Below are 27,312 nucleotides of genomic sequence, written 5' to 3' on the forward strand. Positions count from 1 at the left end.
GGAGAAAGAGTCTCCATGAAATGAGGGAGAAGGAGCTTATCCTCAAGGAAGGTTGCACAAAAGACGGAACCACCAACCCAGAGGAGGAAGGGCAACCAAAACTGACCCAACAACCAAGTCTAGAGACATCCAAAAGGCCGACTATTGGAACAAATTCACCCAATCTGGATCGTCGCTAGCCGTAGACTAAGTCTCCGCGACGGCATCGCAAGGAGGCAATGCATGCAACCCAATCGTCATGATAAATATCTAATAGCTTCGCGTCGGGCCTTGAAATTCGACCGTCACGGGAAACAGGTGTACACCTGCGACGGGGTCGCGATGAGACCATTTATGACAGGGGACCGTCGCATATATTAAGGGTTTACTCGCGACGAGGCGGAAACTTAGGGAATGAGGGTCAACTTGTAGCATCAGAGAGCATTTGCTTAATCTTCTTACATCGGTGGGACGATATGAACATGTTTATTTGACACATGACACGGCAGAGGCACTGAGATGAGGACAGTGACAAATTACTATGTAACAATCTGGCATCTGATGCTCTTTGAGGATGTGTTAGGGCATCCAAGATAAGAGTAGTCGTAGAGTACTGATATATTTTGAGGACTAGGAATCCAAGATAAGGATAGTCCTAGTCGAACACACCCTGCGAACCCGGGAAGGGTATCTTCCAAGAGAGACAATATGAGAGTGTCTATAAATCATTGGTCTTGCCAATATTGTGCTCAAATCTCGTGGAGATATAGAGTTGTTAGTCAAGGCCTTGCTATGTGACAATGCTGGTTGATATGATGATATACAGATGGGTTACCAATCTGACTCTTCTTATGAAAAATTCTTCAAATTGAGAATGACCAAGTACCATTATGAATACCTCCCTAGTTAAGAGGGAGCGTTGAAAAGTGTAACTAGGTTCGGTCTTCATAATGACGTGTAATTGTGATTTTATGTAATTGATGAAAAGAAGAAAAATAAAATTATTATTGTAATGTTTGTCTCATGGGTTTCATGAGCAAGGAATTTTATTTTAAGTAATGGCTCCCATTGTGAGCCTTTAGGTTTTGTCATCTAGTCATAAAAGTCAAATTGAGTCAATGTCATGTATGAACCCTTCTTGCGCATGTTACATTTTGTATGAGTCATTAAAATAAGTATGAAAGCCCTCCAAGACAAGCACAAGACCTCTCCTTCAAGTCGGCTCAAGATGACAGTAAGATAATATCCAAAAGGCATGTTGGCCTTGTCTCCAAGTCATATCGGCTAACTTGCATGGGAAAACTACTATTTATAGGCAGCTCGACTACTATTCGGTCTTGCATCTGAAATACATTAGAAGGTGAAAAAAGGAGAGATAGAAGCCTCTCATCCAATGCAAGGAGGAGAATCCGAGCTATTTTGGCATTGTTTTGGTTCCCTTTTCCTCGCACGTGTGGCATGTATTAAGGGTTCTGTAGTAGGGTTTCCTCAGTCAGTGAAGGAGCCAAGAAAAGGATCATTATATCAGCATACATCATAGCCAAGGTCATAACATTGAGTCTCCTAGTCAAGCGAAAAAGGAAGATATCTCCAAACAAATCACATGTGACAATTGCAAGGGTATAGATAAGCCAAGAGTTGTAGATATGTGTATGAGACCGAAATTGCAGAAGTGCAAACAATTTGACTTGCATTGACCACAGAAGGAGGAAACAACAAAAAGTTTGTTTCACGACGGATTTAATCAAGAAAGGTTTGTGACTTGTCCTTGGAGTGGAAAATAGGTCAAGGGTCTTGGTCTTGGTATTCGTCAATTGGAATCTATATAAGAAGAAGAATTTGTTCATGTTTTCCTCTCAAGTATGAGAGGTTTTGGCCCTAACTGATAGTCCATATTTTGTGTCTCTTGTATCTCTATGGGTTATGCATTGGTAGTTGTTTGATGAAGAATACCACTATAATAATATAAGTAAAAGAAGATCCTAATCTAAGAAGTAAAAAGAATTCACAAGCAACTATCAATAGAAGAGAAATCACCTAATTGCTATGCCCTAGATTTCTCAGCAGACAGGAGATGACAGTTTGATCCAGGATTGCAAGGAGGACCTTGCAAGAGAATTCGAGATGAAGGATATGGGGTTGATGCACTATTTCCTTGGATTGAAGGTTTGGCAGGGTGATGGAGAGATATTTGTTGGACAAGGGAAGTACACCTCTGAGATCCTTCAAAGATTCCACATGCAGGATTGCAAACCCATGGATACTTCTCTAGGCACTAATTGGAGGAAGGATGATGCCTCCAAAGGAGACGCAGTAGATGGGACACAATCTACAGGAAGTTGATTGGGTCCTTTATGTATTTGGTTAACGTAAGGCCTAATATTTGTTTTGTTGTGAACTGGTTGAGTCATTTTATGGTGGATATTTCCAAGGTCCACTAGAAAGCAACAAAACATGTTTGAGATACCTCGGAGGCACAATAGACTATGGATTGTGGTACAAGAAGACTATGGAGTGAGGCTTCAAGGATTCATAGATGCATATTTGGCAAGGAATCCCTCAAATAGGAAGAGCACTTCATGAGAAATCTTCAGTATTGGGTTAGCTGCAGTCTCTTGGTACAGATGGAAGCAGAGATCAGTTGCACCCAGTTCAGCAAAGGCTGAGTATATGGTTGCTAGTCAGGAAACATGTGAGGCTATTTGGATGAGGAATATCCTAGTATGACTCTTCAGTTAGGGGATGTAGCCTACATTGATCTACTGTGACAATTAGAGTTGCATAAAACTCTGTAAGAATCCAATGTTTCACGATAGGTCCAAACATATAGACATCAAGTACCATCATCTTACAGATTGTGTGCAAAGGAGGATTGTGATGCTACACTACATTCGTACAGAGGAGCAGGATTCAGACATCTAGACCAAGGCCCTATGATCCGAATTGAATCCATAAAGAACTATCAAAGAACCATGACTGTATCAGGTCGGACAAACTTCTAAGAATTCCAAAACAACGATCAAAAACACCCTGAACCAGTGGCAATGGCAGCCAGCGTGGAACGACGAGGACCTCGGTCAAAGTGCGCTGACCGAGGCCCATGGAGACTACGCAGGAGGTCAAAGTAGCCCATGGGAGCCCCGGATCAGGAAACAGAGGTGGAATTTGATGCGCGATCGCGCATCGCTAGGCGAACATGGCCATAATGGAGGAAGCCCGAGCACACGGACGCATGGGGAACTGAACAACCGTGGGCGGAAAGGCGAAAAGCACTAAAAGGATGAAGGTGGGACCTGCGCTCTGGAAACCGACGGTATTGATCGGGGCGCCCTCAAATGGTAAGTGGTTTTGGACGAGAGCGGAGCGATTCCATTCATCGATCGACGCGTGGCAAGCGGAGGTGAGAGAAAACCACCGTTGATCGCGCGCTATCGGTCAAACAAGTCAACCAAGCGAAACAAGCGTATGGCATTGGATCTGGGAGACCCAGATCGGACGGCTGAGATCGCACCCGATGGAGGAAGCGGAATTGACGAAGGAATGAGCCGCGATTTAGAAGGATTTGGAATCTATTTGACCGCCACAGTGGAGAAAGACTTCATCCACGACGTAACTGAAGAAACAAACCGACGAAGCAAGCTGGCGCCATTTAGAGGAGGACATGTGGCCACTCCCTGAGCGCTGATGATGACGCCGAGCCAGGGAACTCCAAGCGCAGCTGCAGAAGGTGAATCGACAGAGGTGGAAGAGGAACCGAACAGTCTTGGAACAGATGGCCAAAAGCCATGAACAGAGACAGAATACATAGTTAGACGAAGTCAACAGTCAGTCAATGAACCCCGAGAGGAGGACTGAACATAGAGAGACAAAAAACAGAGAAAAAAGGCAGTAAAGCAAAGCAGAAAGAGGACAGAGGGTCGAGCTGACCAGAGGCAGCATCGAGCACCAGAGGCTTGAGAGATCCGAGCCATCCCAGAGAGGATCTATCTGGGCTGAGCACCACATTGGGCTCTCCACTGTAGACCAAAGGTCACAGATCTGGTAGAAAGAAGTTGTCTGTGTACTCAAGTGGCTTGGGGAATCCAAGAACCACCCTACCAAGCAAATCTGCTTCAGGAGAACTCACTTTGAGTCCCTGTATTGTAATTCTCTGCTTAAAGACACAATAAAACAAGGCCACCACTGAGAGCTAGACTGGAGATGTAGCCTTGGAGAATAGGGTGAACTCCTTATTAATTTCTTGTGTCTTTGTGTTTGCTTACTGTATTTCTCTGTTGTCTTTCCATTTAATTGTCTGTGTATTGGCAATCTGATCGATCCATTGCTTCAATAACACAGAACACACACCAGCACATGAGTCTGTAATACCTTTGTTTAATAAATCTTCAACTGATGTCATTCATAGAGTGAATATCATATCAAGTGGTATTAGAGGTCTAGGCTGTAAGGTTAGACAAGCTTGTGTTGGTTTCGCTGGTGAATGCTCACTAGATCAAAGCTCAAATTAGGAGAAGGAGAGTTGGTGGAAACTAATCCTGAAATTGGGAGAGTCTATCCTCGGAAAACAATGTCAGAGGAAGGTTCTGTGGGGCCAGACCCTCAATTCATAGAATGTTTCCTAACTATAAAGTCTATGGTAGAAGAAATGTATAGGGACTTTAGAAAGCATAAGGTGGAAGATTCATCAGGTTCTAAACAAGATAAAGAAGAAGATGAATCTCACTTCCATGACCACTCAAAAGGAAAAGGGAAAGAGGAAAGCTTTCTCACAACTCCTAATAGCCCTATGCATAACAAGAAAGCATCTTTGATTAAGTTAGATGTTAAATTTGATTTTCCTATATATGATGGAGAGCTAAATGCTAAAAAGTTGGACAATTGGATTAGACAAATTGATGTTTATTGCAGAGTACAGAACATAGACTCAGACAAGAGTAAGATTCAGCTGGCAAACCTACGCCTAGGAGGCACTGCCTTGGTTTGGTGGGAAGGCAGAACCCAAGCTGATATGAAAAGACATGGTAAGACCATCTCTGTCTGGAGTGAATTTGTTGCTGCAATCAAAAAGTAGTTCTATCCATTGGCCTACATGCAACAAGCCATGATGAGTTGGCAAACTCTTTGACAGTTGAAAGGGCAAAGTGTGCAAGGGTATACTCAAGAGTTCAGAAAGAAAGCATTGATGTTGGGTACATCATTAGACTCACCCGGAGACTCTTTTGAAGTACATTGGTGGTCTACACAGCTACATGAAGCATACCATGCTCATGTTTAATCCCACTAGTATAGATGAGGTATCTGTACAAGCTACTCATCTAGAAGCTAGAGGAAAGAATGGAAATCCAGAAGTTGGGGGACCATCCCAACCCACTGTAAGCAAGAGCAAGGAGAAAAGAAAGCAGAAGTGGAAAGCAAGGAAGGCAAACACTGCACAAAAAAATAAAGCTTCATGCACTCATTGTAAAAAGGATGGGCATGATGATGAGCATTGTTGGATTCTGCATCCAGAGCTGAGACCTAAGAAGTCAGAGGGCAAAAAGAAAAAGACTGCTGCAACTATTCAGAAAGATTTGGGATCAGACTCAGGAGATGAAACAACTATAGCAGCCATAGGTATAAAAAGTAAGAATTCTGAAGCATCTACTAGTAATTCTACTCAATCTGTTATTGATGAAGAAAATGAGAGAAAAAGACATGAGATTTTCCATATTCGAGTTATTTCCAAAAATCAAAAGATTGATACTTTGTTTGATAGTGGCTCACAAGTAAATCTGATTTCTGAAGCAATTGTAAAGAAATTGGGATTGGCAACTACACCTCACAAGAAACCATACCCATTAGGATGGTTGAATGATAAAGCACAACTACAAGTGACTAGACAGTGCAAACTCAAGTTTTCTTTTGGGTCAGCATTTGTAGATGAGGTTGAGTTACACATAATTCCTTTGAATATATGTGGAATTGTTTTAGGAAGTCCTTACTTGTGTGATAGAAATATTTTCTATAGAGCTGAGAACAAGTATCTACTTGTTAAAAATGGAATCGAATACTTTGTAAGAGCTCATAAGCTCAAGAATAATTATACTCTCATAAACTCAGGACAGATGAAAAGAATGATAAATTCATGCAAACAATTCTTATTGATGGTTGTAAAGGAAAAGAAACCTGATAAAACCAATGTATTCGAGAGCTGTAATGCTGAACATCAAGCTAATATAGAAAAGGTTGTTTCAGAGTATGGTGCCTTATTTCAAGAACCTAAAAGTCTGCCACCCAAAAAGGGAATAGTACATGATATTATTTTGCAGCAAGATGTTCCATTGCCTAACATTGGGATGTACAGGTTGTCTACTTTAGAGAATACTGAAATCAAGAAGCAGGTGCAGGAGTTGCTCGAGAAAGGGTTCATCAAGCCTAGCACATCACCATGTGGGTCACCAATCGTTTTGGTGAGAAAGAAAGATGGCTCGTGGAGAATGTGCATTGATTACCGAGCACTGAATAAAATAACAATCAAAAATCGTTATCCCCTTCCTCACATAGATGATCTTTTAGATCAATTGAAGGAAGCTGTTTATTTCACCAAGCTGGATTTGCACAGTGGATACCATCAGGTCAGAGTTGCAGAGCAAGATGCATGGAAAACTGCTTTCAAAACAAAGCAGGGATTGTATGAATGGTTGGTTATACCTTTTGGCTTAACTAATGCTCCTGCTATTTTCATGAGATTAATGAATGATGTACTCAGACCTTTTCTTGATGATTTGGTTATTGTGTATCTGGATGACATTCTGATTTTTAGTAAAACGTGGGAAGAACATTTAAAGCATGTTAAGCAGACATTAGATGTTTTGAAAAGAGAAAATTTTTATGTTAAACTCTCAAAATGTGAATTTGGCAAAACATCTCTAAACTACTTGGGTCATATAGTAGGGGGAGGTGAATTGAAAATCGATCCCTCTAAAGTGGCAGTCATTGTGAACTGGCCTAAACCCAGGTTTGCTACAGAAGTGAGAAGCTTCTTAGGAGCAGCACAGTATTGGAGGAAGTTCATTTCTAACTTCTCCTCGATTGCAAATCCCTTGCATGCTTTAACAGGATTGAATAAGGTGTTTCAGTGGGGAGGCAAACATCAGAAAGCCTTCAACACCTTGAAAGAAAAGATTAGTACAGCACTGTACTAGCACTGCCAGATCTGCAAAGACCATTTGAGATTCAAACTGATGCCAGTGACTATGCCATGGGAGCAGCGTTGACACAGCACGGTAAACCCATATGTTATCATTCTGAGACTTTTAATCCTGCAGTAGTTAACTATCCTACATATGATAAAGAATGGTATGCATTAGTTCAGAGTGTGAAAAAGTGGAAACATTACTTAATGGGCAAAGAGACAGTAATGCATATTGATCACCAACCACTTCAATATCTACACTCCCAAACTAAGTTGCAGCAATCAAGATATTACAGATGGATGGGTTTTCTACAACAGTTTCATATAGTCATCAGATATAAAAGGGGCATACATAACAAGGTTGCAGACATGTTATCTAGACCCATTATAAATGCATCTACCATACTTAAGCATAATTCTGTGCTACATGAAAGCTACATAGAACAATATGCTCAGAATATGGACTTTAAAGATGCATATGCAACTTTGAGTCAAGGCAAAAGAGTAGAAGAATTGGACTACCATGTAAAAGACCGACTCTTATATCATTGTGGGAAACTCTGCATTCCACAAACTGAGAGGATAAAGATAATTAAGGGAGCACACACTTCTCTGATATCAGGTCACTTTGGGGTAAGTAAAACAGTTGCACAGCTGCAAAGATTCTGCTATTGGCCGAAAATGAATGAGACAGTTTCTAGATATGTAAGAGGGTGCGCTATGTGTGCTAAAAACAAGCCCAGTAACAAAAAACTAGGCTTGTACACTCCATTGCCAGTTCCTTCTCACCCTTGGGAAAGTGTTTCCATGGATTTTGTTGGAGGACTGCCTAGATCTAGGAAAGGTCATGATTATTTATATGTTGTTGTGGATAGGTTCAGCAAAATGTGTATTTTGATACCCTATAGTAAACAGATTATAGCTGAACAGACTGCAAAATTGTTCTTTGAACATGTATGGGTTCATTTTGGATTACCCACTTCCATTGTATCTGATCGAGACACCCGATTTGTGGGGAAGTTTTGGTCTAGTCTGTGGGAACTGATGGACACCAAACTAAAGAAACGCACGGCTTTTCATCCACAAACAGAGGACCAAACAGTAGTAAATAGGACAGTGATCCAGTTACTGAGAGGATATTGCAGCAAACATCCTAAACTATGGGATGAACACTTGTGTTATGTGCAACATGCTTACAACAGAGGCAAACACTCTTCTACACAGAGATCTCCTTTTGAGACCTGTTTTGGTTTCACACCCAGGTCTCCTTTGGATTGTTTCTTTGGTAAAGATACCATGGTTGATGGACATAGTGATGTAGACAAGGCAACTAGGTTCATTGAACAGATCCAGGAGATCCACCAGGCAGTACAGGAACAGCTGGAAAAGAGCCAAGCCAAGTACAAGGCTAGGCATGACAAGCATCAGATGGAGCATAGTTTTCAAGTTGGAAACCAAGTCTAGCTGTACATCAGCAAGGACAGGATGCAAGGAGAAGGTAAAAAGCTAAAGCCTATCAGGTATGGACCTTTTAGGATACTTGAGAAGATTGGTGAAAATGCTTTTCGCCTTGATTTTCCAGCTTACATGCACATCTACTCAGTCGTAAATGCAGATTGCTTGAGATTGTTTGAACCTTCAATGATTGAGGACCCTGAAGAGCAAAGTCAATTGCCTTTTATTGATGACCTGCTACCTGAATATCTTAATGAATTGCAGGAAGACATAGTGCTGGACAGGAAGGTGAGGACAACGCGCAGGGGAGATGTTGAGTACCTCAGAGTTGGGCTCAAAGGTTCAAAGTCGAGCAGTGCAAAGTGGATTGAGATTGGACAAGTGAGAAAACAATACCCTCACTTAGTCGATGCTTGAAAACCAAATTTTGGTGGTCCAAAAGCTTTTTTCAGTGGGAAGGCCGTGATCCGAATTGGTTCCATAAAGAACTGTCAAAGAACCATGACTGTATTAGGTCAGACAAACCTCTAAGAATTCCAAAACAGCGATCAAAAACACCTTGAACTAGTGGCAATGGCAGTTAGGGTGGAATGACGAGGACCTCGGTCAAAGTGCGCTGACCGAGGCCCATGGAAACTGCGCAGGAGGTCAAAGTAGCCCTTGGGAGCCTTGGATCGGGAAACAGAGGTGGAATTTGATGCGCGATTAGTGCTAATTGCGCATCGCTAGGCGAACATGGCCATAATGGAGGAAGCCCGAGCACACGGACGCATGGGGAATCGGAGAACCGCGGGCAGAAAGGAAAAAAGCGCTAAAAGGACGAAGGCGGGACCCGCGCTCTGGAAACCAGCGGTATTGATTGGGGCACCCTCAAACGGTAAGTGGTTTTGGATGAGAGCGGAGCGATTCCATTCATCGATCGACGCGTGGCAGGCAGAGGTGAGAGAAAACCGCCGTTGATCGCGCGCTATCAGTCGAGCAAGTCAACCGTGCAAAACAAACGTATGGCGTTGGATCTGGGAGACCCAGATCGAACAGCTGAGATCGTGCTCGGTGGAGGAAGCGGAATCGACGAAGGAATGAGCCACGATTTAGAAGGATTTGGAATCCGTTTAACCGCCACGGTGGAGAAAGACTTCATCCATGACGTAACTGAAGAAACGAACCGATGAAGCAGGCTGGCGCCGTTTAGAGGACATGTGGCCACTCCCTGAGCGCTGATGATGACGTCGATCCAGGGAACTCCAAGCGCAGCTGCAGAAGGTGAATCGACAGAGGCGGAAGAGGAATCGAACAATCTTGGAATGGATGGCATAAAAGCCATGAACAGAGACAGAACACACAGTTAGACGAAGTCGACAGTCAGTCAGTGAACCCCGAGAGAAGGACTAAACACAGAGAGACAGAAAACAGAGAAAAAAGGCAGTAAAGCAAAGCAAAAAGAGGACAAAGGGCCGAGCTGACTAGAGGCAGCGTCGAGCACCAGAGGCTTGAGATCCAAGCCATCCTAGAGAGGATCTGTCTGCGCTGAGCACCACATTGGGCTCTCCACTGTAGACTAGAAGGTCACAGAGCTGGTAGGAAGAAGAAGTCTGTGTACTGAAGTGGCTTGGGGAATCCAACCTGCCAAGCAAATCTACTTCAGGAGAACTCACTTTGAGTCCCTATATTGTAATTCTCTGCTTAAAGACACAATAAAACAAGGCCACCACTGAAAGCTGGACCGGAGATGTAGCCCTGGAAAATAGGGTGAACTCCTTATTAATTTCTTGTGTCTTTGTGTTTTCTTACTGTATTTCTCTGTTGTCTTTCCATTTAATTGTTTGTGTATTGGCAATCTAATCGATCCGTTGCTTGAATAACACAGAACACACACCAGCACATGAGTCTGTAGTACCTTTGTTTAATAAATCTTCAACTGATGTCACTCATAAGGTGAATATTAGATCACCCTATCAAGGGGCAAGTTCGAGTTCCACAGAGGAAGGATTGGAGTTGTCTAGAATCCCTTCATCGCTGACAGGGAGTGTTAAAATTGTAGCAAGGAAGGTCTTTTCTTGAGTCGTTCCTTAGTCAAAGAAGCAAATTCAAATTCAGTCTCATAGAAATTCGAGTTAACTATCTGTTAACATGTATGATGTGGCCTATCACTAGTTTATTGCCAGTTAATTAGAGTTAGATGGCTTTCAGTGAGTTGTGGACCAGTTGATGGACAAAATTAGCTAGCTATTTGAGTTATCTCTAGTGTTTATCAATTAACTGATCTCTAGTTCTATAATAGAGAGAGTTATGAGTTTAGTTGGGTAGTTCACTTTCTATTAACTCAACTTACTCTCAGTTAACTAGTTGCAATTGTTAAAATTAGCCCTAGTAGGTCATGCAATTCGAATTCCCTATTGAGATTGTATGAAGGAACAAATAAATTCATTATTGTACAACAATTTTTGTGTACATGCTTGAGAATTGAGCAAGTGTATTTCTCTTGGGAATTGCACAAGGAAATAGGAGAAATTTCTATTTTTATCAGTTGAATTGCGCAAGGAAATAGGAACTTCCTTGCAGGTTTATTTGGGCTAAGCGTTGGGTAGTTCTTGAGAGGAGTTGATCAGTATTGTAGGGGCTTCAGGCTTGAAGCAGATTCTTTGTAATAGATCAGATTGCTTAATTGATAATACAAGCAAGAGGGGTTTTTCCCAGTTGGGTTCCCTAGATAAATTTCTATGTGTGATTGTGTTTCTATTCATTGTTTTCTTTCCGCAAAATTTTGGTAGAGAAATCTTGTGTCTTTAGTAGATTATTTTTCTCTCATTGGCAGTTGCAAGGTTTCAAGGATGGTCCACATATAAATCCACACGTGTGAAGGAGTCAAAAGGAGTCTTTTTTTGTCTACATTGACCAACTTCTTTTCCACTATTTGATCGGCATTGACTTGGGCTAATTGGCATCTATTTGATTAAAGTTTTGACTGTGTTGGAAGGCCGAAGATTGCAGAGACTCGTTGACCTTGCTTGACTGCATCTTCATCTCTATTTTTGGGCTCTGGGTTGACTGCAAGCGTGACTGAGTCTTTGACTGAGTTGTTTTAGAGGTTCGTTGACTAAGGTGTTGACCGAATTTTGGCCTCCTGTTCAGGGCTTCCACAGGCTGAGATTTGGCGCTATTTTTGCAGACCTATACTTTGATCAGAATAGATTTTTCTCTCTCTTTGTTGACTAGTTTTGACTTGGATATTTGAGGTCAAACTTTTGGAATCTTGTTGGAATATTCTGATGTACTATTGATGAACAAAATTTCTCTCTCATAAGGAAAGATTGGTTGGGTTTTCCCATTGTGGGTTTTTCCCTGGCTGTGAGCCTAATTTTGGTGTCTCTTGTCTCTTGTTCTATTGGTTATTGTGATCTCTACTGCTCTATTGATGAAATTGTATGGTTGAAGTTTTTCATGTATTTCTTAATGATTGGAATGCTAAAAGAAGATTGATTATATCATTAGAAGTAGTTATCAATTGTGAAAAACTATACTAGTCTTCATTGCACTAGAAGTTCAACATGGTATCAGAGTCTTGGTGAAAAGAAAGCTATGAGATCACCTTGAAGAGCATTAAGAACCACTCTGAAGTGTTTGGGATTATTCCTTCTATTTTTTTATCAACCATCATCACCATGAATTCCTTCATGAATGCTGAAAACAAGCTTGAAGGAGCTAAAAATTACAAGGCATGGAAGGCTAGGACTGACCTACTGCTTGGATTGACCAAGAAGAGATTCTACTACACAAAGAGGACCTCCTCCTTCCTCTCAAGATAGAAGAGACAGAAGAGATTTGACAAATGTTCAATGTTTTCATTGCCAAGCATATGGTCACTATCAAGCTCACTGTCCTCAAAGGAATCAAAGGGATGATTATCAAAGGAATGGAGATCGAAAGAGGAAAGGGAAACACCATGCTTCTGCAATTGACCTTGATGAATTTTCTCATAAGAGGAGGCCTCAAAAGAATGAATCTGATGATGAATACTTATTTTATTATGCTTTTATAGGTTCCATCGTAAGTCATGATGAGATATGGTTGGTGGACAGTGGTGCCTCTCGGAACATGATTGGGAGTCATGATCATCTCTCTGAATTGGTCAAAAAGAAGATTGCTCAAAGGGGTGAGCTTGGAGATAATGGAAAATATGAAGTCAAGGGCATTGGTTCGTCAACTTTCCAATTGGAATCAGGAGGTAATGTATCAATTAACAACATTTTATATGTTCCTGGTTTGAAGAAGAATTTTTTGTCTATTTCATCTCTTGAAGACAAAGGATATAGAATTTCTTCCATTGATGGACAATTTCTAGTGTGGAAGAAGGATGTCTCTTTTGAATCTTCCAAAGTCATTGGTGTGCGAATTGGAGGCCTATATCGTCTCCTTGGACATTCAATTCAAGCCTTGCTAACACAACACCACTAATCTTTGTGAACTACGGAATCAAAGGTACGCCCATATTCATTATAAAGCATTGTCTAGATTGAAATATTTTGTTAAAGGTGTAATTGAAATTAAGATTGAGCATGATGGAGTCTGTAAGGGATGTGCCCTCGGAAAGAATGTTGAAGGAAGATGTACTAGCAATGATAGTAGATCCAAAGGAATCTTGGATCTTGTGCACTCTGATGTTTGTGGGCCTATGTTTGATAAGACCTTGAGTGGAAATTTATATTATGTCTCCTTCATTGATGATTACTCTCACAAAACATGGATTTATCTTCTAAAGTCCAAGGATCAAGTATTTGAAAAGTTTCCTGAATTCAAAGCACGGGTTGAGAATGCTACGAGAAGAAGGATAAGGACCTTAAGGTCTGACAATGGACGAGAATATGTTTCCTAGGAATTGTTTTCTTTCTACAAGGATACTGGAATTAAGAGGGAGCTGATAGTTCCCTACTATCCTCAAAAAAATGGAACTGTTGAAAGAAAGAACAAAACTATTATGGAAGTTTCCAAGGCCATGCTTCACGATCAAGAATTGCATATGTTTCTTTGGGGAAAAGCTGCAAGAACAATTGTTTATGTTCAAAATAGATGCCCTCATTGAATCTTGGACTACAAGACTCCTGAAGAAGTCTTCACAAGTGAGAGACCAAATGTTGAACACTTGAGAATCGTTGTTGTCCTATTTATGTTCATGTGCCCAAGGAGAAAAGGGAAAAGTTGGAACCTTCCAGGAAGAAAGAAATGTTTGTTGGCTACAATGAAAATTCAAAGGCCTTTAGGGTCTATGTTCTAGGACAATGTTTTATTGAAACATTTAAGGATATTATATTTGATGGGGATGCTGCTTTCTGGAAGTCCAAGGATTCCTACTTGGACTCTGATGATGAAATGCAAGTATACTGATGGATCAAGATCCTCATGGAGAATTTGATGATCATGAACTTGTTGAATCTCCAAGAGCCATTGTATGTGAGACTAGAAAGAGACATTCCTTGCTTGAAATAAATTTGAAGGAAGTTGAAGGACATGTTGCACCTTGTGGGACCCTCAAGGAAAGTAAGAAGCCAAAGAAGTACTCTAGTTATACAACGCTGATGTGCAAGATTATTGAGTCTGAGCCATCTACTTATGAAGAAGTTGTGGAGCATCAAGTTTGGAAAGATGCTATGACTAAAGAATACCAATCTATAATGAAGAACGATGTTTGGGAAATCGTGCCAAGTCCTAAAGGAAAGTTTGTCATGGCTTCAAAATGGATTTACAAAATCAAGCATGTGGTTGATGGAAGTGTTGAAAAGTAGAAGGCAAGATTTGTGGCTCGAGGATTCTCCCAGAAAGAGGGAGAGGATTACAAAGACATGTTTGCTCTCGTTGCTAGGTATGCCTCTATTAGATCTGTCATTGTTGTTGCTTCTATTGTAGGTTGGAAGTTACATCAAATGGATGTCAAAACTGATTTTTGAATGGAGTCATTGAAGAGGAAGTCTATATTGAGAAACCTAAAGGCTTTGAGGTCCATGATAGAGAAACACATGTTTGAAAATTGAAGAAAGCCTTGTATGGGCTGAAGTAGGCTCCTCGTGCATGGTACTCCCTTATTGATGACTATCTGTTGAGTCTTGGTTTCAGGAAGAGTGATGTTGATCCGAACTTGTACTTCAAAGTTGTTGAAGGAAAGCCCTTGATGTTGTTGTTGTATGTAGATGATTTGTTTCTAACAGGAGTTGAAGTTTTGATCGTCCAATGTAAGAGGGAGCTTGTTTCTGAATTTGAGATGAAGGAACTTGGTCTCATGCATTACTATTTGGGATTGGAAATTTGGCAAAAGCTTGATGGAATCTTTGTTGGCCAAGGCAAATACACTATTTTGATCCTTCTGAGATTTGGCATGATGGATAGCGAGTCCATGGACACTCCTATGGTGACGAATTTGAAGAAGATCTGGGATTGTGACTCTGATTTGATTGATCTCTCTATGTATCACAAATTTATTGGCTCGTTGAATTATCTTGTGAGCACTAGGCCTAATATTTGTTATGTTGTGAACACGTTGAGCCAATTCTTGGTTGAGGAGAAGAGTAACTGGGAGGACGAAGAAGAACATAAGTTGAAATTTTCGTCAAGGAAGCATTTATCTTGTCTCGCTAGGGTTTGTGAAGCTGCCAATTGCAGGAGGTCGAAATTTTGTAGCAGTACCTAAATTCTAGAAACTATCACAAGGAAGATCATGTTGGATGTTGGCTTGGGGTTTGGAGGGTTTATTGGTTTAGGTCTTTGAGTCTCGAAAGTTTCTTTTGTAAGAAGATTCTAAAGAAGAAGAGAAACACCTTTTGGGTTTCCCCCTTGGAGCGGTTTTTCCCTGGCTTAAAGCCTATATCTTGCATACTCTCTCTTTGTGATCTTCATTGTTTTGGTATTTGCTTGATAAATAGAATTAAAGAAGTAAAAAAGAACCAACTAACATCACAAGTAATTATCATGATAAGGAAAATAAGTTCAAATCTACAAGTCTCCCTATTTTCCAACAGATTCTTCACAAGAATTCATTACTGGAGAGGAGGATTAATCTTTTTAGCCAAAATGAGGGTTCAACCATAATTTGTGTGGATTTTGTGTGGATCGATTTAGCTATCAGTTGTTTGTAGAAGCCAAGGGAGGTCAAGTTTATCAATGTATCTGCATTCAGAGGGTTTGTGTGGGTCAATTTAGCCATCAACAGTTTGTGGAAGCCAAGGCGGCTGAATCTATCAATGTATCAACATTCGGAAGGTTGCGTGGGCCGATTTAGCCATTAGCATTTCATCGAAATCAATGGGCCAAATCTATCAGATTATCAGCAAAAAAATGGGGGTTTTGGTGGGCCGTTCCAGCCTGATTTTATTGCTCAAGCCCAACGCTATTTCTCCCAACAAACCGAGCCAATAATTCCTAGGTTGTGGCATCAAGAGGCCAGGTAAAATCAGTTCAATAATTTTGTTCCTGAAAAAGTCATCTTCATCAGTTTGTAAGGGATATTTCAGTGCTGTCATCTTCATCTCTTGTTCTCAGGGAAATATTCATATTGCCAAGTTACCAGAAATTGATTTGTATCCTAAAGGGATGCTTAGCATGTAATTTCATGCCCTGATTAATAAACAGATCTGACTTTATTTGGCTGACTTTGTTGTTGTAAAATTTTAAGGTGAAATCTTTGTTGTGTTGTTATTGTGCCAGAAGGGCTTTTACAGTAACCATGGTATTTTTTCTTGTGGAACATTTGTTGTGTTGTTATCGTGTTAACAATGCTTCATATTTGATTGCATGCAAAGTGTTTGACGGAATGTCTGCAAGATGAAAATCAAGGAATTGCAAGTTTGGTTAGTAAATTTCAGTAGGGGACATTCCATTACCTTTGCTTGTAAAAGGGGCAGAGAAATTCACTAGTTTATTTATCTAATTTCATTGTAGATGACATGATGATATACATTTATTATTTTTTTGTTGATATTTTTAAGTGTAGTTAGGATGTGATTCAGTGTTGATGTGTGATGTAGTACTAAATGTCTTATATATTAGTTTTGTTTTCATATTTATGTGGCAATGCACTTATTTGATGTAGTTGCTGCTTAGATGTTAAAAAAAAGGAATATTTTTGTCCTACTTTTTTAAAATTTTGCTCATATTTTGCCAATATTTTCCTGATATTTCTGATATTTTATTTTTCTAGATCCTCAGCAATATTTTCACTGACACAATGTCAGCAACATTGGAAAGACCTCAATAGTCAAGGCAGTTCTTACAAACCTATATATCCACATAACATGCATTAATTATAGTTTCTTATGTCACCTTAATTATATTAGCGTGAAATATTTAAATTAGACTATAGGTTTAAAGAGAGTTAAGAACGGATTTCAGCCAAACTTAGTTTGGGTAACTTCAACAGAATTGCTTGACATGCAGAAAGCAACAAATAGATCAGTTTATTTCTTAATTTAGCAAAGGGGAACTATATTCATACGTAGATACGACAATAATGTTTTCATTGAAAATGTGGACTTACTTCAGAAGGCCCAACTAACCAATGGAAGAAAGGAGGGGTTACAGCAGCATTGAACTCTGCAGCCCACTTTGTTGGTGGAAATAATTTGCGAAACTACACAGTACAAGCAATTCATGTTTCAGTTTAGACCATGACATATTAATCTCAGGATTTCTCAAAACAGTATAAATTTCAGTTTTTTTGTTCTATTTGCATATGTTCTCCTCCATAGAATACCTCTTTTAACAAAAAATTGAGACAATTAGACAACAAAATGGTGAAAAGAGTCGGTAATTTTATTGAAGAATTTTCAAAATCATCTTTAAAATAGAGAAATGTGAGATAGAATCAACTTTTATCTGGATTCTGTACTAAATATATTTAGGGCAATGGACCTTTCTAATCAATCCAAGAGTATTACATTAAGTACAGGAAAAACAATTTCAGCTGCAGAATACTTGTAATGCTGAAATTATGTCAAAAAAAGGAATTTTCTATTGCACACAGTCATTGCATTCAATCTAGTATCTAGTGACTTACATTTGGAGAAAATAAACAAATTGGTACCATGAAATTCTCAAGACCAAGACTTCAAATGTGTGCCTGTGTTTCCTGTCTAGGGGGCACTTCCCACGTCCTGGGTACAAAACAACGTCCTTGATGAAACTCAAGGAACATCCCCTTCAAGCAATCTAAAATTCTTATTTGAACGGGTCAATTCCCATTCCTAGTATTCTCATTTTTAAGGTTTAATCCACTTCCTCGCTCAAAAATCTGATATAAGGTCTGCTAGCATTTTCCATGCCATGCAATATGCTACGTGAATCTGTCCAGTAAGCTAGCCTAAGAATGTATATTATAAATGTCCTGTCCAACTAGATGGTATAGAGGTTTAATTAGTGTATTTTAGGTCTAGTAGCCATACGGAGATTTGGTTCGCGTTTTCTATTGCCTGACAACATGTTATAGAGATCAAACCATGTGTCTAGCACCAAAATATCAATTGTACACCTAGGAACATTCCTCAAGAGTCATGCTTCCCACAATTGTGTATCCTTCCTCCAAGTTTGGCAGTGACATAAAAATGGCAGAGTAGCTACTATTCAAGAGTAGAAAGTTTAGTTTTTCAGTTTAGATCATAATATTTTATGTTTTAAGTTTTTACTAGTTTACATTCATTTTAGTTCTTTGTTTTCAAATTAGATTTTATATTTTTATATATACATATGTGATGCACCTACCCCACACCCCCTCACGCACTGATTGCAATTTTATCTTCTATATATACAAATGTGATGCACCTGCCTCACACCCCACCCTTATTGCAAAAGTGGAGTGCCCATAACAACCGCTGCACCCATCCTTGCACCTACACCAACTCTGGCTACTTAAGGTGAAGATGGCTATGACACACTTCAAGCAGCACTAATCTAACTTTTATAGAAGACAGTAGTTTGAATAAGTAGAGAGTTTTCTCAGTTTTCTAGAGATCTCATTTGACAGGGGATGTTGGAGTAGCAAACAATGAGCTCCATATTTATATTTAATGTAAGTAGAAAACAACATGCTCCAACTTTATGTACTTTTGTATTATAAACTTCATATTAGCATAGATTCATCTTAATCTCAGACCTATTAAGTGCCTTATAAGAATAAAAAAAAATTGAAGTGCAAACCCCAATGTTTTTTTGTTGCTCTTCACTCATAATAGATCCAAGTTTAGCATTGATCTATGCTAGTTTATTTATTGCTGTCATTTAAATACGGAAGATACTATCAATGGAGGTTTTTTGAGTCAGGGAAAGGAAGGTATAGTTCTTGCTCCCACCAAGGCTTGATTTCCCCGTTTGCTTCTCATGGGCCAGCACACCCACCTAGTGGTGTCGCTGGATTAGTGGAAGTTGTCATGGAGTTAAGTCAAGACGGGGGTGACACACCATTGGATGTGACAATACATCCCATCTCTTGATAGGTATGGATGCTCGACAATTAAAGTATCAAGGAATTGTTAAAAACTAAATATGTAAGATACATGACACATTGACCTTTTTTTTTAAGTTATGGTAGTCAAGAGATAGGTTTAGGTTTTTTTAGGGGGTGTGTATGTGTGTGTTATGCACACAAATAAATAGATCCATGAAGTGTTGAAGATCTCCCCCCATTCAATGTAATGTTCCCAATTTTTGCATAATCTTGTGATGAGATTAGGAGGAGTCTCCAAGGCTTATGTCAGCTAGGTCACAGGAGCTGGATTACATTATTGGTGTGCTCGGAGGGTTTTGAGGAGTTCTACGAGGTCTCACTGAGATTGCTTGCCATATTTCACCATCACAATCAATTTCACATGGTTCGCTCTTGGTTCCATTGCATTTCGCCGATTCTTGTAAAACAGGGTTATTAACAAAAATATTTTAATTAATTACATTTAAGGTGTTGTTTCGGTATTGTTACTTGGAGGGGCACCTTAGTGTAATAGCTCGTTGGAATCGGGGCGAAAAGATCTACAAGCCAGAATGATAAAAAGGGGCTTTGGATGGCCGGTGTGACCATGGAAGCAAATTAAGCATTTTCTAGGGTTAAAAGTGGCTTTAATTAATTAATAAAGGTCACTTTATTAAATAAAGGAAATGTGTTTTTAATATTTACTTGGAGGGAAAAAGTAAAGAAGCTATAAAAAGGGAAATGAGGGTTCTCTCATTAATTCACTTGCATTTTGAGAAAATGAGCTTTTGGAGATTTTGGAGAAGAAGCTTAGGGTTTGAGAAACCCTAGTCACCATAGCGAACTTCAGTGTTGAAACTAGACACCTTAGTTGGTCTTGAGAGTAACATCACTTAGATTTAAGCTTTGGGATTTCATGGAGTAAGAGATTTGCTGGAGAGGAAGAGGTTTGGAGATCTTGAAAGGAAGAGGTTTTATCAGTTGATTTCCTGACTTTGTATTTCTCATTTATCTTCGTCCAAGTTGAAGCCATGACCAAATTCTGAAGCCTAGTCTCATTGGAAAATACCCATTAAGGAGGCCAAGTTTCCTTGTCTTTTTTTTCTGGTGGGTTTGTACAGTGAAGAGGTCCAGCTCTTTTCCTGTGAATCTGGCCAAGCTTCCTCAAGCATTTGGGCTGAGTTTGTTGTAGTCTAAAGGGGCTGAGTTTTCCATCTTAAAGAGCTGGGTTTATGGCAGAAATAAAAGAGGACGAGTTATCCATTCCCAGGGGACAAATTTGTGCCTAGACACTGATAACAGAGCAGAGTTCCATTGGTATGCTAGCTGTAGTCAGCAACAGAAGACTGGGGGTTGAATCTGATACTTTTTGAGCTGTTTATCATCTACATGAAGCAGCCAAACAAACTCTCTCTTGCTGGTCTGTGTATGGTCTCATTATCATCAATGTTAAGAGGACGATTTCCTGTTGAAGAGTTGTTTGCTGGCACTGTACCTGAAGTAGAAATCAGAGAATATCATCTTCATTTTTGGAATTTTTCTTGTGTGTTAAAGGGCTGAAGAAATCTCCAGGTTATCATTTATTTCTGCACTGCACATTTATATTACAAACTCAGAATTTTAAAAGTGAGTTGCTAGTTTTTCTGAGTCATTTCCAGCGATGAAAAATATTGCATTTGGCTGCAATAATGGGTACAAGGGTATATGAATGATATTTAGATTGATGTATATATTATGCCTTCGTTTAAGAAGTGACTGAATGCATATCCTCATCAATTTGTGTCACTATTTCCTTGAAAACTATTGAAAGTGCACCTACAGTAGCTTAGTGTCAAACTATTTGACAAAATTCCTCACTGGAAAAGCCTCCATTAACTCAGAAAACATAATGGTCTTTTTGGTCAATTCTAAGTGGGAATTTTACAGTGGTATCAGAGCATGTTCTTGGAAAACTGTTGGATTTAAATGGCAGATTATAACAAGAGAAAAATGCTTCTAAGTCAAGAAGAACTGTTTGCCCAAAACTTTGAAAATTATGACAAAATCTTTGCAAAGATGATAGAGCTCATGAAGTATGGGTGTCATCAAAGGCAGCAAATAAAAAAAAGAATAGCAGATCCAAAGATGAAAAGGTAGCGAAGGACTAGGTAGTAAGGATTGAAGGGAGCCCAAAGGAGAATAGTAGTTTAAATAAGGATATGAGAAAAGTATTAACTCATACAAAAGAGTCAGTTCCTGTAGTTGAAGGTGAAGACCATGACCAAACCTCCCAGGATGAATTGGGAAAAGTCATACCCATTGAAGATAAAGCTAGCACAGATTCATCCCAATAGGTTGGTACAAGAGTTTCGGATGAAGGAGAGTCAGAAATGGCTACAAAATTCCTGTCGTCACTTAGTGAGATTGTTGAGTTAGATGATGAGTACAAAGAAAATCATGAGGCTACAACAGTTGATGACAATCCCCAAGAGATGTGCAAAGATGATAACACATAGGTCGGCAACGGTGTGAACCAAGGCCCATTAGTTGGTGAAGTAAATGTTGCTCATAAGCCTACTCGTGCCCATAACTTGGAAAACCAATTGAAAATGAATGCAGACAAGATTAGGGTAGCCACGAGGCATTATGATGATACACATGGATTGGTGACAATTATTGTTGGAGGAGTGCACTGACACATGAAAGTATGGGAGAAGAGCCTTCACTTGCAGATTTTCATACTCTCATAAAGGCATTGGTAGAGCTGAAATCTAACTACCTACACCAATGTTGCACGAAGCGGGAGCGAAGCGGAAGCGCGGAAGCGGAAGCGGGAGCGCGGAAGCGTCATTTTCCAAAAATCTAGGAAGCGAAGCGTCCGCGGAAGCGTCTGCTATATATATATATATATATATTTTTTTATATTTTTTTGCATTTATACTCAAAACAAACATCCCAAATACCAAATTAATTGTAGAAGACATGAAAACATGCATATTTTTGCATAAATCAAGATAGATATGGCATCCATGGTTCCATTGTAGTTACTAGTATGTACAACAATCATCTATATTCTAGCTATTACAAACATACATCAAATTTTTAAGCATATTATAAAACATAAAACATTTAAGCATATTATAAAACATAAAACATAGAGCATATTATGATTTATCTAGCAAGTGAGCAACTGTCAACATTTGTCATGTCCAAAATTCAAATAATAATGTTTACAAAATATGTCACTTGGTCACCGCCAAGCCAAAAAGGTTCAAAATTCAAATTCACAAGTCTACAAGTCTAATGAGTAATCTATGACAAAAAGTAGTAGATTGTGAATATATCTACTAATCTCTCCTCCTTCCACCACGAATAGAACGTGGTGGCAGGCCTCCACGTGGTGGCAATGAAGAAGATGGTGCCTGTGGAAGTCGTGGCACTGAAACTGATGAAGAAGAACCCCCTGTTGTTGGTGTTGAACCATGGAACCTAGGAACCAAGGGACCAGATGGGGGTGGTGGCATATCAACACGGTCATCATCATCCTAGAATCGCTCAAAAAATTCATGCAAAAAAAAAACACTAGTTAACAAAAAAATTAAAAACATGAATTAGAGAAATGCTTTATAAGGGAAAATTGGAAAATTAATACCACAATGGACATACCTGGAAAAGAGCATCCTCTAATTGCTCTAGTCGCAACACTCCATCCTCCAAATTGGGCTCCTCTGGATTCTTGTCCCAAATCAACAAGTCTTTATTAGACTTTGCATCTTCACAGTAATGGGACAACAATCGCAAGTTGTAATGAACATAAACCAAGCTCTCTGCCCGGTCTAAACTCAACCTGTTCCTTTTAACACTGTGGATGAAAGAATAAGAGCTCCAACACCTCTCTGTAGAAGAAGTGTTTACCACCTGTGATAGCACCCGCAATGCCAAACTCTGTAGAAGTGGAGTACCCCCTCCATGCATGTTCCACCACTCAAGAGCAGAAAAAGTCTCTCGATCTTTAATTGCATGCATGCTCCCAAATGGACCAATGTTGAGCGTATAGTTGCTCACCTGTCTCCGTACCAATGCAGCGTCCTCCTCATCAGGGATTAATTTACTCAATGCAGCCATATATTTTTGGTGAACCTCTTGATCTTGGTGTGGTTTTCTCCTGCTTCCCCCCCCAGGTGCTGGTGTTGAAAGCCATGATGGATGATAGTATTTAGGTGTCAAAACATATGCTAATGCATGCAATGGAATATTTAGCATTTCCCATCGGTTTTGCACCTCTACACGAATATAATTGTACAAGGTGGTATCTCTAGGCTCAACAATGTCTTTAATCTGCCCCAACATGCTATCCATTTGCTCATACACCTCCCCAATTACTGGTCGATCTGAATCTGCAAACTTGATCATGTAATAAATTGGTTTGGTGAATTGCAAAACATATTTAACCTGTGACCAAAAGTAACTGTCAAGAACAGTGTCCTTGACTGCATTAGCACCATCTGTGTCAGTGTTAATTTCATCCCATGTTTCAGCACACACCAGATTAGTTAAAGCTTGTCTCACCTTCACTAGCCGCCTAAAGGTGAGGTAATAACTAGCAAATCTTGTCTTTGCAATTTTAAGCAATTGCAACTTGAAGTAAGTGCCATAGAAGTAGTTTACCCTTGTATGCCCTGTGATGAATTTAATGAGCTGCTTCCCTTTCCTGTAAACCTCAGCAATCCACCCACATTCTTTGTGTTTCACAATATCATGCATCAAAAGGTTCAATGTGTGAACCAGGCACCCAGACCAAAAGATGTGTGGATGAGTACGCTCAATAATTTTTCCTGCTGCCTTACAATTTGTTGCATTATCTGTGATCACTTGAACCACATTATTCGGACCAACATCTTTGATTGATTTCAATAGGAGATCTGCAATGTTTTGTGCAGTTGCAGTGATGGAGGAGGAGTCATGACATGCAATAAATACTGCACCACTAGAAGAAACACCAAGAACATTTATCAAATGTTGGTTTCTAATATTTGTCCACCCATCTAATACAATGGATACCCCAGAATCTACCCACTCATTTGTAAAACGTGTCAAAGCTCTTTGAACCTTAGCTTTTTCTCTTTCTAATAACACTGTTCTAGCTTTCTCATAGTTGGGGGCCTTGTATCCTTTTGGGGCTTCATTGATGGCCTTTACCATGTCATGCCAATAGGGAGAGCGAAGCACATTGAATGGTACACCGCAAGCACAAAGAAAACGGACTATCTTTCCATCCACATCATCCCTCCCAGCAACATTAAGGAAATCCCCTATTGTTCTTCTACCTCCAGAACTTGCAGAAGTACCATGAGGAGATGAGCAACTACCAAATTTAGAGGTTGCAGTTGCACTTGATTCAGAATGAGTTTTTTGTTTCTTGTTTTTTTGTTGTGCAGCCATCTCTATTTGGATGTATTTTCTTCTTTCTTCAGTTGAAATGTTTGGGCAAATTTGTACCCCCACAGAACCCTTTTTTTCATCACTGTCCAGCACCCCACAAAGATGCCTCCTCAGACGGGTATATGAACCACAATATGGTTTTCCTCCATGACAACTATGAGGGCACACAAATTTGTAAGATCCACCACCCTTTCCCCCATCAAGTTTGGTCACATAGTTCCACAAGGGTGTTGATGTAGCTTTCCCATCTTGTGTTTCAGTGTCCCCTTCAAGTTCATCCCCTTCCTCTTCAAACCCTTCCTCCTCATCATACATTGGGTCACTCATATTGGTACCATCACCACTGCCCTCTTCTGTTTCTTCCCTTCTATTCCTATTCACCTTTGCCATCATTAGAACCAAGAGTGGAATGATACATAGAAGCCAAAAGAACACCATCTTGGAATATGGATATAGGTGGTGGACAACTTGTAAATAAAGGAGCAAGTAGAAACAATGGGAAAGAGTAGGAGAGGGAGGAGAAAAATACAAAAAAATTGTCACAAAAAATAAGGGAGTTTGGGGTTTGAACTTACCTCTTTAGCTCTTGTAGATGAAGTCCTCCAAGCTCTTGCTCCAAGCTCCTCCTCCTTCTCCTTGCTCTTCCTTCTTCACTCCTCCAAGCTCTCCTCTCTTCTCCTCTCTTTTCCTCTCTCTCTTCTCCTCTCCTCTCTTCTTTCTCCAACTCTCATAAACTCAAAGTGAGAAAATGAGGAATGAATGGGGCCTTTATTATTTTCATTCCTCACATTAACCTCACTCTAACCTCACCCTAACCCACCCCCTCAATGCTAACTTAAGTTAACTTTAAAAAAAAATTAAAAAAATGATGTTTTTTTTCCCTTGGGCGCGCGGTTTTGGAGGAAGCGCTCCGAAGCACTGCGTGAAGCGCACGCTTCCTGGCCCGAAGCGCTGTGCTTCGGAGGCCGGAAGCGCCATCCGAAGCGCGCTTCGGGGCCGACGCTTCCTATATTCCAGGAAGCGCATTAAAAAGGCCGAAGCGCGCTTCCCAATTTTCGGAATCGCGCTTCCGGGGGCGCTTCCTGAGCGCTTCCGTACGGGGCGCGCTTCGGGCCTAGGATCCGGGGGGGGCGCTTCCTGCAACATTGACCTACACCTCCTTTCAGACAAAAATCTCCTACTCATGCTTGTTGAGATATAACATGAGGCGCTAGAAGGGAAAGAGGAGGAAGTTGACAGGCTTACACATGAGCTTGAGACTACCCAAGAGTCCTTGTAGAGAACTCAGATGGCCCTTGAAGAATCAGAGTTGTAGGTTGAGCAACTTTGTATCGGGTTGAGTTACATGCGTTCTTCATCCTCCATAGCAAACAATCAGTTAACTATGGAAACCATCACACAAGAGTATGCTAGGGGCACTCATGATTTGGTAGAGGTGTCTCTAGTGATAGTTGAGCACGAGGAGCACCCAAATGAACTGGAACTTGCAAAGAGGTATGTCCTAGAAGCTTTTGACTATGCTCCTTGATTTAAGTAGAGTAACGGTCCCAATTCCTTTCACGAGATAAGTGGCATTATCCCCAAATATAATCTCCATATTTATCTTCTTTTCAACCAAGTTTGAGAGAGCTTCTTTATGCCCAGTGAAGTGCCTTGAGGCACCACTATCAATCAACCAATGGTCCAATGTATCCGGAGGAGAGGTGGAGGAGAGGGAAGAAATAAGATAAAATTATTTTTGCTTTACAAAATTAACTTCATCATACCTGGAGTTTCTCGACTTCTTGGGAGAACAACCACCTCTATTTTGAGTAGCACGAGCATTCCTCTTTCCTTTGTTATTGAACATGTTGTTCCTTTGATTTCCATTGCCTTTGAAGTTGTTGTTATTATTGTCATCATCTCTTGGAGTATCCTTCTTTTGAGGACACTCTCTAGCAAAGTGCCCAAACTTGTTACAATTGAAGCACCTTCATTTCTTCCTTCTTTGAATCTCGACTTGAACCCTTTGTCCTTGATTCCTTGGACCAACACTGTTCTTTCTCTTAGAATGAGCAGAGAAGGCAGTAGGATTGTTTCCATTTGAGGGCTTGTCTCTTTCCATCATCCTTATTTCTCTTGAGTGCATCTGGCCAATAGTTCATCAAATCCCAAAATCCTGTCATTGTTGAGAGAGGTAGTGTTGAACACATCCCAATCTTTTGTAAGGCTCCCAAGTGCAACAAGAGAGAGTTCCCAGTCACCAGCGATCTCACCAATAGATAGGAGATCATTCTTGATCTAGATAATCCTCATGAAGTAGGATTGGATGGATTCTCCTCTATCCATCTTGATATCTTTCATCTCGTTAGAGAATTTGATTTGCATTGTTTACTTTGAACATCCCAACCAACTTTTCATACATCTCCTTAGATGTTTCCAAATCAGAAATATATGCAACCAAAGGCTTATGAATGGAATCAACAATACTCTTATTAGCTTTTACCTCACCTTTCTTGTACTTGGTTTGTGCAGCAGCGGATGCATTTGAAGGAGGCTCTGCTATTCTTCCTTTGACATAGTCCATGGCATCATTCTCTTCCAAAGTCATCTTCCATGCATGATAGCCGGACTTGTCCTCAAACTTGTCCTCAAATTTGAAAAAAAGTACTAATTCCAAATCCTTGTTCAACAACTTCCCTTAGTCATTGCTTTGCTTCACTCTTGCTTGGGCTTTGTCTTCACCTAAGCTTCGATACCATATTAAATTTCGATAACAATGGTATGTCATATTAAATGTCGATAACAATGGTATGTTCTATGTTTAAGCACAATTTACTTCAATGTTCCTTTAGCAACCCGA

The 27,312-nt window shown here is 40.0% G+C and overlaps 1 protein-coding gene across 1 annotated transcript in view; it reads right to left on the reverse strand.

Moving 5' to 3' along the window:
- LOC149222268 (beta-carotene isomerase D27) overlaps nucleotides 1-27,312 on the reverse strand; it is a 177,535-nt gene that overhangs the window by 92,347 nt on the left and 57,876 nt on the right. The window contains exon 3 of the mRNA XM_089385343.1: nucleotides 17,130-17,224. Within this exon, the coding sequence (XP_089241469.1) occupies nucleotides 17,130-17,224 (95 nt within the window). The remainder of the gene's footprint in view (nucleotides 1-17,129; nucleotides 17,225-27,312) is intronic.

This window comes from Pinus tabuliformis, chromosome Q (genome assembly GCF_031772625.1).
Source record: "Pinus tabuliformis cultivar Carrire ecotype Pingquan chromosome Q, CPIR1, whole genome shotgun sequence".
Classification (NCBI taxonomy): Eukaryota; Viridiplantae; Streptophyta; class Pinopsida; order Pinales; family Pinaceae; genus Pinus; species Pinus tabuliformis.